Source organism: Sinocyclocheilus rhinocerous, unplaced genomic scaffold (genome assembly GCF_001515625.1).
Source record: "Sinocyclocheilus rhinocerous isolate Xijiao unplaced genomic scaffold, SAMN03320098_v1.1 scaffold1149, whole genome shotgun sequence".
Taxonomy (NCBI): Eukaryota; Metazoa; Chordata; class Actinopteri; order Cypriniformes; family Cyprinidae; genus Sinocyclocheilus; species Sinocyclocheilus rhinocerous.
Window position 1 is genome coordinate 546,930 of NW_015664180.1, and position 14,211 is coordinate 561,140.

At 40.0% G+C, this 14,211-nt stretch overlaps 1 protein-coding gene across 1 annotated transcript; it reads left to right on the forward strand.

The window, feature by feature from the left end:
- Window positions 1-202: 202 nt before the first annotated feature.
- LOC107729680 (hepatocyte nuclear factor 6) lies at window positions 203-11,971 on the forward strand. The gene is made up of 2 exons (XM_016540331.1): window positions 203-1,356; window positions 11,608-11,971. The coding sequence occupies exons 1-2, from the start codon at window positions 297-299 to the stop codon at window positions 11,910-11,912; spliced, it is 1,365 nt and encodes a 454-aa protein (XP_016395817.1). The 5' UTR covers window positions 203-296; the 3' UTR covers window positions 11,913-11,971.
- The last annotated feature ends 2,240 nt before the right edge of the window (window positions 11,972-14,211 follow it).

The following is a 14,211-nucleotide window of genomic DNA, read 5'->3' on the forward strand; positions in this document are numbered from 1 at the left end:
TGCGGTGCGCGCAACCGTGCACACAGGCACAGCACATCTTAATATATTGCGCGGTCACGAGGCAGACACTCTCACTCGGTCAGCTTCGACTGTCAGTAGTAAGACGCGCGCCACGGCGATAGATACAAGCGTTTAGACACCAGGCGTACGTACATGTGCGTGGTGAAATGCTGGATTGACTAACACTGAAGATCTCGGGGATCAATGGCGCGCGGCTTTGAGATCGTTTAAAATTTATTGGAAGGGAGAGTGTAGGGAAGAGAGAGAGAGAGAGAAGAAAACAGTGTCTTTCAACAATGGAACTTACAATGGAAAACATTGGGAATCTGCACGGCGTGTCACACTCCCATCAAACGGGGGACTTGATGAACTCTCCACACGCGCGACAGTCGGCGACACATAGGAACTTGGTGTCATCGCATGGGAGGTCAGCGATGGTGTCCAGCATGGCCTCGATACTGGACGGGGCTGGGGAGTATCGCACGGACCATTCGCTGTCCGGTCCTCTGCATCCAGCGATGACCATGTCGTGCGATTCGAGCATGAGCCTGAGCAGCACTTACACCACCCTGACGCCGCTGCAGCACCATCTGCCTCCCATATCCAACGTCTCAGAGAAATTTCACCACCACCCGCACCCTCACGCTCATCACCATCCCGCGCACCAGCGTCTCGCCGCCGGGAACGTAAGCGGCAGTTTCACGCTGATGCGGGATGACCGGGGCCTCGCGTCTATGAGTAACCTATACGGCCACTACTCCAAAGACTTGTCCGGGATGGGACCACCTTTATCGCCTCTTTCTAACGGCCTTGGGTCTTTGCACAACTCTCAGCAGACTCTGAGCGCGTACGGTCCGACTGCTCACCTGGGGAACGACAAGATGATTTCTACAGGAGGCTTCGAGACTCACGCTGCGATGCTCGGCCGCGGCGAGGAGCACCTGGCGCGGGGTTTAGGAGGCCACGGGGCGGGCATCATGTCTTCTCTCAACGGCATCAACCACCACCACCACCACCACCACAGTCACTCACACTCTCAGGCGAACGGGTCGGTGCTGTTGGAGCGGGACAGGCAGGCAGCAGGATGCGGCGGACAGGGTGGTGGGTCAGGGCAGGTGGAGGAGATCAACACTAAAGAGGTGGCTCAGCGGATAACGGCGGAGTTAAAGAGGTACAGCATCCCACAGGCCATCTTTGCCCAGAGGATCTTGTGTCGCTCTCAAGGAACTCTCTCGGACCTCCTGCGGAATCCCAAACCCTGGAGTAAACTCAAGTCAGGTCGGGAGACGTTCAGACGAATGTGGAAGTGGCTGCAGGAACCCGAGTTCCAGCGCATGTCGGCCCTTAGGCTTGCAGGTGAGTGAGGGTCACTGAAGTTTCCTCGTGCAAAAGAGGAAATCAAAACAATCACACAAAATCTTGTTTTGTGTGAACATAAAAAAATATTTTACTCTTATCTCCTTCCATACTCTTCAATAAGGTAATCAATACACTGTGCATGGACCCACAAATATTCTTTGTTCTTAATAGTTGTGCTTGACATCTCATATTTCACCTAAAGGCGCCTGAAAGACAAAATGACAGACGATAATGATTAAAACGTTTAGAAAGCCGTGTATCCTTAAATTAAATAAACAAGTATTTTAGCGACATCTAAAATTATTCCACTGACTATATTTGCTGAGCAAATGTAGGTACATAATTATAGCCACTGTCAAATTATTAGAATGTGTTTAAGACTCAAGGCAAGAGAAATCAGTTAGCCCGTGTAAAAAATAAAAAAATAACATACACCATCTGTGGCCTATTGTAGGTGTTTATGTTTGTTGAAAGGCCTAATGTATCATGACTTGCAGGTCAATACAGTAAAATTAAAAACTGATATTTATTTTTCAAAATATTTCTTTCTAAATAATTTGATTCCATTGACTTCAAAAGACATTAGCAAAAATTAGTTTTGCACCAACCTGTCACCTATAGCTACTCAGCTTCATTTCTTTTCCTTTTCCTTCAAAGTAAAACAGTATACAGACAAATGTGCAATCTTGACCTGGTATTCACTCAAAAGGAAATGTGTAAAACTGAATAAAAAGGTGTGTGTACTGGACATTACCTTGGCATAGGGGCCGCTGACCCGTCCAAACCTATCACCTCACGTCGTATTTCAGTTGTGGGTTCAATTAACCAGGATATAGTGGCATATTTTAGTTCCAGTCAATGCCCTGTTGAAAAGCACTTAATGGAATGTAAATTGTTCCTTTGCGCATTTAAAGTTGTTCTGGTAAATAAAGATTTAAACGCTATTCAATTGTCCTCTTAAGTGCCGTTGCCGTTGAAGCTAATTGGGCTTCGAGATTTTTTTTCCCCATCCACACCCTATTAAAAGGAAGTTACCCTAAACGGAAGACAAACTCTATACTGCTACAGGTAGTAACTTAGATGTATAGTAACTTTGTGTCTTTCGGGCAACTTAGCTTTTACACTTTACAATGCGTCCATATTAACAACGATTCATGATGCTATCATTACACAAGCACTTTAAAGTGCGACCCTTTAAATAATGTTTATATATATGCGTAAAATATTAGAAATATCACATGTATAAATTATTTTAAAACGTCTTACATTGTAGCTTTTAGTAGACGTGCTATTGTGTAGGTGTATTAACTATTGTTAAAACAGTAATGTGACAAACCCCGGCATTCTTTGAATAAAATAATACCTTTTATTAAAAAAAGCCCTTGCACATCTCGGATCTATAGTAAATTTAGCTCAATGAGGAATTATGGTATGCAAATAACAAAAGCAAGTGCATTTAAATGAGCCATTATGCACTGCACGCATGTAGAAGTTGGGGGGTTGTGTTTCATAGAGAGTCTGGGAATACTCGTTCACTACATCAATCAATAAATTCAAATTACTATTCAAAATTCATCACAGTCACAAAAATCAATACAGTGGCACTGCTTGGCTAATGTGAAAATGCCTGTGTCTGTGGGATCATTTGGTAGTGTTCTTCAGACTTCTGGGCCGCTGAAGCGTCCTTTTTTTTGACAGTAATGCTAGTTAAAAACAAACACAAATAATATTTTAGAATATAAAAACGACAAATTAAGCAGCGTATATATGTCAAATCAGACATGTCACGCGAAAATATGACAGACAAATTGCAATCCTCAAATACTGCGCAATCCGCAATGTTTAAAGATTGCATTAATGATGAAAAACAGTTCGCCTCAGCATCTGTGCTGTATTCCACACTCCATCTAAATGTATTTGGCCCAATCAATAAAGCGATCAATAAAGATAGCCAGTACATCTATCAGTTATACCGGCTCAGCACTCTCTCCCATTGGACTCTGGATTTACCTACTGTTTCGTTTAGCAGGAAGGATGCAGATTTTACTGTGTATCATATTGAGTCTCCCCTGTAGTCATGAGCGCGAGAGAACAAAAGCAACACAATAAAACAACGTGTTTATATACGCAATGTACCACGACGAGATGGTAAATTTGCCTTTTTTCTTATATAAATTTAAACTAAATGTAATTTAAGGCCTGTTCTCTAAATTGCTTGCATAGCATCCTTATGGGAATTCTTCCCACCACCTTGCCCTTGTGTTTTCTTAAACCACAATTTCTGTTAAACTACACAGATAAGAATTAGTCTCTCGCATGAAATTGAGTGCAATCAGTCCATTTAGGATTGGTACTACATGTTATAGCCTATATACACACTTTAACACTTTGAAGTGGAGTGTTTGATTTTCACTCAACATCATCATCCTCCTCCTCCTCATCAAAATGACTTCCAGTCTCGCCTCTAGTTCCCAGCCCACGAGGATGGACGCAATTGATTTAGGATTAGCGAATCGAGGCATTTTCAGGGGAGACGGGGTTTGGCAGGCCAAGAAAATAATCAATGTTGACCTTAATAATTGATAGAGCCAGAAGTGAAAAATGAAGGAGCGGTCACCTGTTTAGTAAACAAATGCATGTAAGCCGTTTTTAAATATGATTATTTCAGGATGTTCGAAGAGAGTCTTTTACTCTCAAGCAAATTCCATGACTACGTCTGCATCTTTAGACCCACAGTATGTATGCCCTATGTGACTAGTCTCGCATCATAGTTTGGGTCTATATAACAAGCAGTGAATTTGTATTGATTTCCATTGCTCGGTTTGCTATTTCAATAGCTTGAGTTGAACCAAATGGGAGAAACTTCACTTTCGTCCCCTCCCCCTTTGGCCTACTGCCTTATTCTAATTTTAAAGATAGGGTTTCTCCCTTATGCGCATTATTTAATGACTTACAGGGAGTCGACTTTTAAATGTATTTTTTTTCATATCCAATGTTATGTCGAGGTTCATCTTGCAAGGACCCAATTTTTTTTTTTTACTATTTTAAAGAAGTGAATCTTAAATCTAAACACTGTGATGTTTATGTGTGAATCTAAACAGTGTGAATAGTACATCTAAAAAAATAAGTGCTAAATAAAGACAGTAGCTACTTTTGTTCTGACTACGCACTTCAAAGGCAAAGCGATCAATCAGCGAACTGTTGCTATGGTAACCTCGTAAGCCAAGGCTACTTCGTTTCGTTGGCGTCAATTTAGTGAATAGCACTTGTCACAATTTTTGTTGTTACTTAAACGCTGCTCAAAATTCATTCTAATCTAGGCGTACTTGTAGCCTATATAATACATAGCCTGCATACGAATATAAGGATGTATTATTCTTAAACAACGTGGATATGCGCATGTAGTTTGCTTGAGACATAGGCCTAGGTGCCATTGCATCTATATTTAGATTTATGTCCACATATGGCATATGTTTATTCAGCTTTACATCGTGATGTTTTAGCCTTATTTGCAACAGTAAATGCCATTATTACAGACAACATACAGTATCTTATGTAATATCTTAAACCAGCTCATTACTCCTGTTCTTTAAAATAATCGAGTACTGAGTAACATATGTACAGGGCACCATAAGATCTAACACGGTTGCTCTATAATGCGTGCAGTACTGTCTCCGCGAGCTTAGATTTTCTTGATCAATCTCTGTGCTCGCCCGCCAAAATGGATCGATAGGAGAGAGTGACCTTTAAATCAAATTGCAAGGAGACCGTGCCGCCAAGGAAGAGAGCATCAAAGGGTTCAATTGCATTGCGTCACCACTAAATCTTATACCAAGTGGGGGATTTAATAATTTTATCATAGCTGATATTACAGAACAACGCCTCCAACTCGATTGAGTCACGGCACAAAGCACTTGGGCATGTAGTAAATATACTTTACTTTATGCCTTTATCTGATGCACCCTAGAGTGACCTAAAAGCTATAGTTACGCTATAAACATAATTATTTTTCTTACATTGCCTGTTAGGGTAATTTATTTGGTCACATCATATTAAAGAACTCCTGTAAATCTTTCTCCTGCAAAATAATTTTAATTATTGAATTAATTTGCATTTACAGTTTGAGATGCACAGCCTTTAATTGGCAAAAACAACAACAATAACAACAACAAAACCTAACCCTAGTGCATAAAAAACATTCAAACTGACCAGTGTGGTTAGATTCAAAACCACATGTTCCCTCCAGAGGCTGAGAGACTGGTTACTGACACATCTTGAGGCATCAAGGGACATTTAACAATGTAGTGACTCTATTGGTGTGCCATTACACCATTTACACACACATTGAGCCCACAACATGCCAAATTAGTCAGTCAGACCAACTTGTAACAGCTGTGATACCCAGAGCCCAACATCGTTTAGTGGTACAGCATCACTGAGAGTTTTAGTTTGTCAACATTTTGAAATATTCCTTGAAGTTACAGTCTTACAAATAAAGATCGTAATAATGATTCTTCAGATTCCAGAAAGGACAACCTTCCTAGAAAGCCCCTACAAGAACCATTTTTGCTGTATGGTTCTTCGGAGATGGAAAAATTGTTTTTGATGTTACAACATATGTTCTCTAGATCAGATCACCAGTACAAAAGAAGAAATGTAAAAACATTTTTGGTTTTGACTGGAATCTTTTTTTATAAATGTATTTTATTTTATTATTTTTTTCTGTAGAGTGTAGTTGAGCATGTTCAATGACAGCTTGAGTCCACAAAAGAAATTAAACCTATTGATCGATCCTGTGGTATTTTCAGAGGTTTTAAATGTTCTTTCAAGACTTTGTGGAGGGTGTTTGGTCGCTCAACCCTTCAGACCTCTTAAACTCACTTCACTGTAATTGCAGGTAAAGCAGTCTTTACAACCAAACACATGCCAATGTGTCGATATGCCTATAGAGAGGATGTTTAACTTAAACAACAGTTTTATTAGACCATTCAATTATTGATCTCACCACAACAGTCCTGTGTTATGATCCTGTCAACATTAATGAGATGAGTAAGAAATGCTTAGTTCTTAAAACAAATGTTTTGGGTACTAACTTATAGTTAACCTACAGGTTTGGCCCTTTACCTCGCCCACCACCCGCCTTCACGACTAACTCAGCAGAATCGGCCCCTGTCAAAACATCGACCTTTGAGACGATTAGCACCAAGTCACGCTGATAAAACCAGCGGACATCCAATAAATCAAATCAGAGAGAAAGATCAAATCAATCCATGATAAGTCCTAAAGAAATGGTAGCCTACCCGTGGGTTGTTTTAAAGGTGAGAGACTTTTAAGTGTCATGTGCTTGTTTAGTCAGGACACTGGAAAAAAGCGGAAAAAGGTGTAACCTCATTAGTAATGTTCTAGAGTGACAACAAGCCTCACCCACATCATACTTACCCCACATATCAGCTGTAGTGTTTCCCAACCCAGACCCTCTAACAGATTAGCAATTCATATTCATACAAGGGCAATTTCATGACACACTGACTTTTTAACCACCGCTGGATAGGCCTCTATGGAAGCCACTCCGCTCCCAATTTCAGCTCAGCCGCACTATATGCATCGATCCTAGGCAGACTGGTCGGCTGAGCGGCGCAGCCAGTCATCGATCCTTGCACTCCCTCAGTCCTCCCACTTGAAATCCAAGAGAGTGCACATACACCTCCAGCTTTCACAGGAGACACCGTTTATTTATTTATTTAGACTTTGTGAAGTCGAGAACCCTTGGACTGAACCGTTATTATAGTTCCAATTAGCCATGATGATGAACCCAACTTTAACCCTCAAAGACATGAACCTGCCATGGGCCTATAAAGCTAAATGCATTCCTATACTTCTAACATGTATGACTGCCTTTGATGGCTAGTACATTTATCGTATCCTTCACACACACTGTATTCTGCAATATCAATAATTTATTATATGGCAACGATTCATATTGTAAGATTTGAACATATAAGACTGATAACCATCTGAAACGTAGAACATAATTTGCTGATTTAGACACTATACACTGCACTCAGGGTGCAACAATTAAGGCAACAAAGGTCAACAAGTCTATTGGTCTTTTTACATAAGTTTATAGGCTATACCTTTCAATATCCAGTCACCACAAAAGTTACTTACCATAGCAACAGAACGCTGATGGAACGCTTTCCATTCGAATTGGTATCGGACGTTATGTCGACCAACATAAGCAGGCCTACGGTCATTAATGTTTTATATTAAACTACAGAAATTAAAAGAACAAAAAGAAAAAAAACTGATTCCTCCAAAATATCATCCGCACGCACACCGAAAATACTTGCACAATACGCTTCACCATAGTACTAAACTACATATTTATGTCGTAGCCCAGTGTATAACATTTCATTAATGTTGTTGACATTTTCCTTGTTTTTATGTCTTCAATATTCTCTTCGTTAACGCAAATATTCTGACGTAAGTTCATGGCTAATGATTTGCGATAATGTGTTGGCTTCAATAACTAACCGACTTTCTTAGCAGGTTGAGTTGTTATTTCAAATTACCTGAACATTAGCATACTGATCTTTCCTTATTGCATTACACTAAATTTAGTTGAGTATTTAGAGAGAGCCTTGAGCACAATGTTGTTTACAAGAAGAGCTTACCAATTAACACAATATTCTAGCAGATAAAAAATGGCAAAAAGAAACTGACGCATAAAGGTGTTATTTTATAACTCTGTTTTCATATTTCAAATAGTGTCTCGTTATTTGACTTTTTTCAGTTATTCAAATAAGCCTATAGACTGAATTTGCATACAATTCATATACACTTGTTCGAATCATAGTTGATGAGCATAATGAACATTATAATCCCCATGGGCCATACAATAAAAAAAACATTTTATAAATCAAATGATAAATAAAAGATAAGAAATGCTTAAATCCAAGTGCTCACATTACAAAACGCACTTGTACATAGTCGAATAGATTAAGCCTAATTTATTAAAAATAAATAAGCGTTAGCCATACATTTGCGGTAAATAGGCCTACGGAGTAATTTAAAGACGTACCTGCGGTTGGCCAATGTCCCACATCGAGACTAATTAACACTATCATAGGCCATACATAAATGAGGTTTTCTGGACGCGTGTAGCTGTGTTTTTTAGTCATTATTCAGAATCTGCAGTGTGTAGGCCTACTCATTTGTCATTCCCCACACTGCACAGCACGCAGCGCTATTAAATTGGTATTATTTAGAATTTAGACTCAGCGCCCCATTGGTACAAGGTAGGCCTACCATAGTTTCTGGCGCGTTACCAGAACAATTTTCATGGAACTATAATTAATTAGATGAAATGAATTTTAAAAAACGAATTATTTACGGATTTATCGACCGGTATTGAACACCATGCCTACCCCGCTATCACTGGTGTAGCAAGGCAAGTCAGAAACTGCCCTGCTAGAGAACATATGAAACAGTTGTAGTATATAAAATAGTAAATAAGAAAATAAAAAAATCATAGCCTAATTCATTCTCACTATTATCAATTTTTTTAATGTAGGGCCTACAATTCCACACATTCTTTAAAATTCCTTTCCACATCATATGAACAAGTGTCTTCTCATTTTATCACTTTGTCTTACTTTTGTCAGTAGTCAAATTTGTTATCATGATATTGTACAGGTAATTACTAGCTTAATTATTTTAAAAATGGATATTAAGAAATATAAGATTTAAATGATCTTTCTATAGTGTCGTGACCTTGAGTACAAGGCTAGTAATAGGCCTAATGGCTAAACGAACTGTAAACTGTCAACCCTGTATACCGTCAAATGTTTTTTAAAGACAGCTAAATCGCAACATATTTTTTACGTTTAACTTGAGAAGGCACAACGCAATTTAATAAAACCCTAAGGCATTTCTTTGTATGACAGAATTGAAAATCTTAAAGAAATTTATATAAAAAGAAACCTTTTCAAAACGAAAATGCACCCATTTTGTGAAACGACCGTTGCGCTCCACTGCTGTACCTGCAACAGAAGAGATGCCAGGTGAAAATCCTTTAATATTTTGTTTTGCTTAATTAATTGAAATAACAACTGTAAATATGAAGTTTGTATAACGTTCTATAATCATAAACATCATAACAAGATTCTGCCAATTCTTTCATACAGATCATATGGAATCTTTATAGATCATATCATAGGCTACTGAGAGAGAGAGAGAGAGAGAGAGAGAGAGAGAGAGAGAGAGAGAAAGAAACCCTACAGTCAGTCTGGTTTTATTTAGAATTTGTGAAATTTATCAAACGTGCTAATAACTGTCAAAGTTCGGATTTTTTAAAGTCTGTCAAAAATCCCATCCAAATGTTTCAATTCACTCTTTGTCACTCATTGCCTTATTTCTTTCTGTACAATATATTTCTGCTTCTGTCCCACTCTCTGCTCACTGTAGCTCTAAAGTCTGCAGCTATCGATTTTCTTCTTTTCTACGCCGAGCTTGGTTCAGTAATCAGGGCCCCCTTCCCAACCGATCGATCAATATTGATTACAAAATCTTACGCCTGTAAACCGTTTACACCAGGGAATAGCGCCAGCGACACCTGCTGGTAGATTTTAACACCAAAGCCTAGATTTTTGGATATAAATATAAAAAATCTGTACTGTTGGAGTAGCCTACTGAAAACCACTGACAAAAAGCAAATGACGTTCAAAAACAAAATCCTCAAGTAAATCTAGCTGAAAGTTCGTCTACGTCAGATACGCGGAGGTTTGCGTTTTCAGGCGTAGTTATTTCAGTCGAGCAACACAGACGACTCATTACAATTTAAAAGGCTTTTAAAGCTTCATCATTCACTTTAGAGTCCGCGCTCCGAGACACCTTTATGCGATAGGAGTAATGTTATGCGAAAACAAATATTATAGGCACGTTAAAGTACCGTCAACATTTAAACGGTACACTTCAAGTGTACAATGCATTTAATACAATGCGCTCGTGTGTGTGTGTGTGTGTGTGTGTGTGTGTAAACGCAGAGCGGCTGATATGGAATCTGAATATGATGGATGCGGTCCAGGCAGTTAGACGCCTGTAGTAAACAGATTTGACTGCGAGAGGTGACGTGATCAATGGGCCTCAGCTCAGTGTAATTAGATACATGGCACCACAGTTTGGCTCCAGTCACTCCACAAACGCACACAGACAGATAAAATCCGAGTAAGATGCAAAGAGCTGCTGCTTTTACGGGCTATTGAGGCGAAGGAGGTAAGAAATGAATGATCCATTCATAAAAAAACGCTGAGAGAAGCAAAAGGTATGTGAGTGCATTGGAAAACAAACCAATAATAAAACATCTAGCGTAAAAATAAATATAAAATGTAAAAAAAAAAAAATCTGGAAAAAAGACATTTGATTTCCTTTGCACATAATAAAATAATTTGTGCTTGTGAGCTGTAAATGAACCAAAACATTTCTTGGCATACTCATGTTTCCTAACACTTTGGTAGAACACTCGCAGTGTTTACTGCCCTCAAGTAGGCAGCCAGAATCTCTCTCTCTGCATTGCCAGGACAGAAACATATACAGGGAGGTTTTGGTGTGAGTTAAAGGCAGTTCGAAAATACTTTGCCTCTCTTAGGTCCGTGCCCTCCAGTGGCCTCTGTTTGAAGTCTCAGACTACAGACCTGCTGGAGGGGCGTTCAGACCGAAGTCTCTGCGGACGAACCCACCTCCAAAAACAGACACATACACACTAAAATAGGATGAGTCAATACCCCCCTTGCGTCTTTCCTTTTTTATTTCTCTTTTTTTCTTTTCTCTCTCTCTTTTCTTTCTTTCCTTCTCTCACACACACACAAAGACCCCTACTTTTGTATACCAGTCACTCACTCTCCTACTGTGAGCCCAAACTCCATTAATATTGAATCAAACAACAGTGTCTCCAACGACCAGGCTGAGGTGCTCACCGCTGGCCTGCTCTGTCTGCTCTCTTTAAAGGGATGATTTTTGACCTCCGGGGAGATAGAATGGATTTGTCTTAAATCACTATTAATCCACAGCCAAACAGGAGAGTCTGAACATTTCAACTCCCTGCGAAGCCGTTCATCTGTGGAATTTGCTCTGAAATAGGTCATTTCATATGTAGACCAAACACGAGGCTAATGAATTTTTTTCTTCTCCGTTTTCTTTGTCTACTTCCCTTTTCCTGATCTTTCTTGTTCATCCTCCTGATCCCCGCAGCTTGCAAACGTAAGGAACAGGAGCAGCACAAGGAACGCAATATGGCACCCAAGAAGCAGCGTTTGGTCTTCACCGACCTGCAGCGCCGCACACTCATCGCCATTTTCAAGGAGAACAAGCGGCCCTCGAAGGAAATGCAGCTGACTATCTCGCAGCAGCTGGGACTGGAACTCAGCACCGTCAGCAACTTCTTCATGAACGCACGTCGCCGCTGCGTTGACCGCTGGCATGAGGAACACCATCACGGCCATGTAGCCAGTCCCAGCCAGCCAGGCACCTCCGCCACCACCTTCTCCAAGGCTTAAATCTAAATTCCTTTTCCCCTGGGCGGCTGAGACTGGATCAGTCCAACCTCACAGTCACCCGTTGCGTGCCAATCAATCCCACTGCTGCCAAAAATGGCGATGTTTCATGTTAAATGCAACCTTTTACTTTGGGACTGTTATGAAATCAAGCCAAACATCTCCACATGGAAAAGCACCACATTATATTCAAATAAACCACAAAAAAGTGAGCTGAAATGGTCGGTTTGTGTGGTTGAGGACAAACGAGCACTTTCACAGCTCACAGCACAGAAGGCTTGTTACTCAAGCAAGGTTGTCAAAGAAAGCCACCACCTGCATCATCACTCTCGGGCCCACGGCGGCACAATTCCCTAATGGCCAGTTGTTTCACTAAGGCTCTCAGATCATATGCTAAGCTAATGAATTGAGAGACTAATCGATACGGACAGAAAAGCGAAGGACGTCGACCTCTACTGAAGGTGAAATGGAACGAGCTCCCACAACAAGGACTCGCACGTTCGCCCAGCATGGCTCTCCATACAGTTTATTTTGCACAGATGGAAATGGAGGGCTGGACTGAGATGTTTCATGGCACTTGTGGTTAACACGTGTTCTTATAATCCAAACTGTCCGTAATGCAACAAGCAAACCAGTCGACAACTGTCTTCAAGTCTGGGGACAAAATACTGGACCATTTTTAGCAAACGGTGCACCCTTTCTGATCTCGACAGACTGCGACCTATGATATTTCAACTATGAATAGAATATTTTTCATTCCGTGTAGGTACACAATAGGCCAAATGTCAAGACAGGTACAGCCAAACACAACAAGGCACATTTTAAACACGTATGGAAATATTTGTTACAAAATACATCCACACGCAACTGAAATCTTACTGACAAATCAAATATTTTGTTTATCCTGTAAAGTGGACAAGGGGTAAACACAGTTAAAAATGTTACATTAAATCTAGTGCCAATAATGTTTGCCTTAATATAATATAAAAGTTCACATACTCTCAGCCAGAGTCCACTCCCTAACTGGCATTATGTGCCATAGCAACCAACAATCATCTTTTAAAAAGAATCAGAATCTTTTTTAAAACAAAAATATGAAAATAATCAATGCTTTAAATCATTTAGTACAGCTAGTCTATAATAAAGCCATCTGAAAAGGTAGAAATATCTCTACAGCAACACAACAGAAACAGAAAAACACTAAAAAAAAAAACTTTCTCCTCCTCTTTAACCCCTAAACCCCTATTTTTCTTTTGATCTCTCTCCCACTTGCGTTCTCTTCATAATATTAAAGCGGGTAATTGGTACAACGTATTTCTATTTCTTATTAAACTTGTGATCTGTGCATATGTAAGGCATCTTGTTGATCATTTGGAAAATTCATTAAAAAAGGACTTTCTAAAAGAATAACCAAACTTGGGAGGACTGCAGATGGACATCTCTGCATTGCATGTGAACTACCACAGGTCATAACGGAAGGAACTTTCACTGACCGTGAAAGAGATATCGCTCTCTCTTGGCCCTGTTGAAGAGTAAACAAACCAAAAATTTCTCCCCAAATCCTCGGAAAACCCTGCCAAATGAGTGTGAAACAAGGGCACAACCTTACCTCCGTGGGGAGATGTTCAAAATCGAAGAGGAGTATTTTTTTAGTGTCTTTGAATGCAACAGTAGCATTTCTGGAAATGTTGCAGGACTTGCTGAACAGATAAAAGTGGGCATTGTTAATGCAATGATGCTCTGAGCATTGATTTATAAGCAGGCCCAGATGGAATCTGCAAAAATTTCAGGAGAGAAATCAGCGAAATTAATTCAAACGGTGCAATGTGTAGCTGAAAGCATAATCAAATTAGCCAAAATATTTAATAAATGGACGTTCAAGGGGCTGCAGATGTTCAGAATTTTGTAAATGACAGACTGTGGAAATCTGCAGTAATCTTTCACAGGCTTTTATACATAGATTCCGTGTGGGCCTGATTATGAGCATTAAGAGAGAGCAGATTTGTGCAACACAAATCAGCGGTCATCAATATGTACATTAGCTGATAAAACGGACCTTTTGTTTGTAGTGAGAACCAGTGTGGCTACCTCACTGAGCTGGGTGGTTTGTGAAACAGCCACTGATACCAAAGATTCTTTGACCTGCCAGTCCTGTGCTGCCAAAGGGAGGAATATACACCAAATACCAAAAGCCCAATAGCATAACCAAAGCTGTTACAGATGTAAACAAACATACAAATGAATTTTCACGTAAAGGTGATATATACACACTCATACAGTGCAGTCAGACTGCATAGCACTC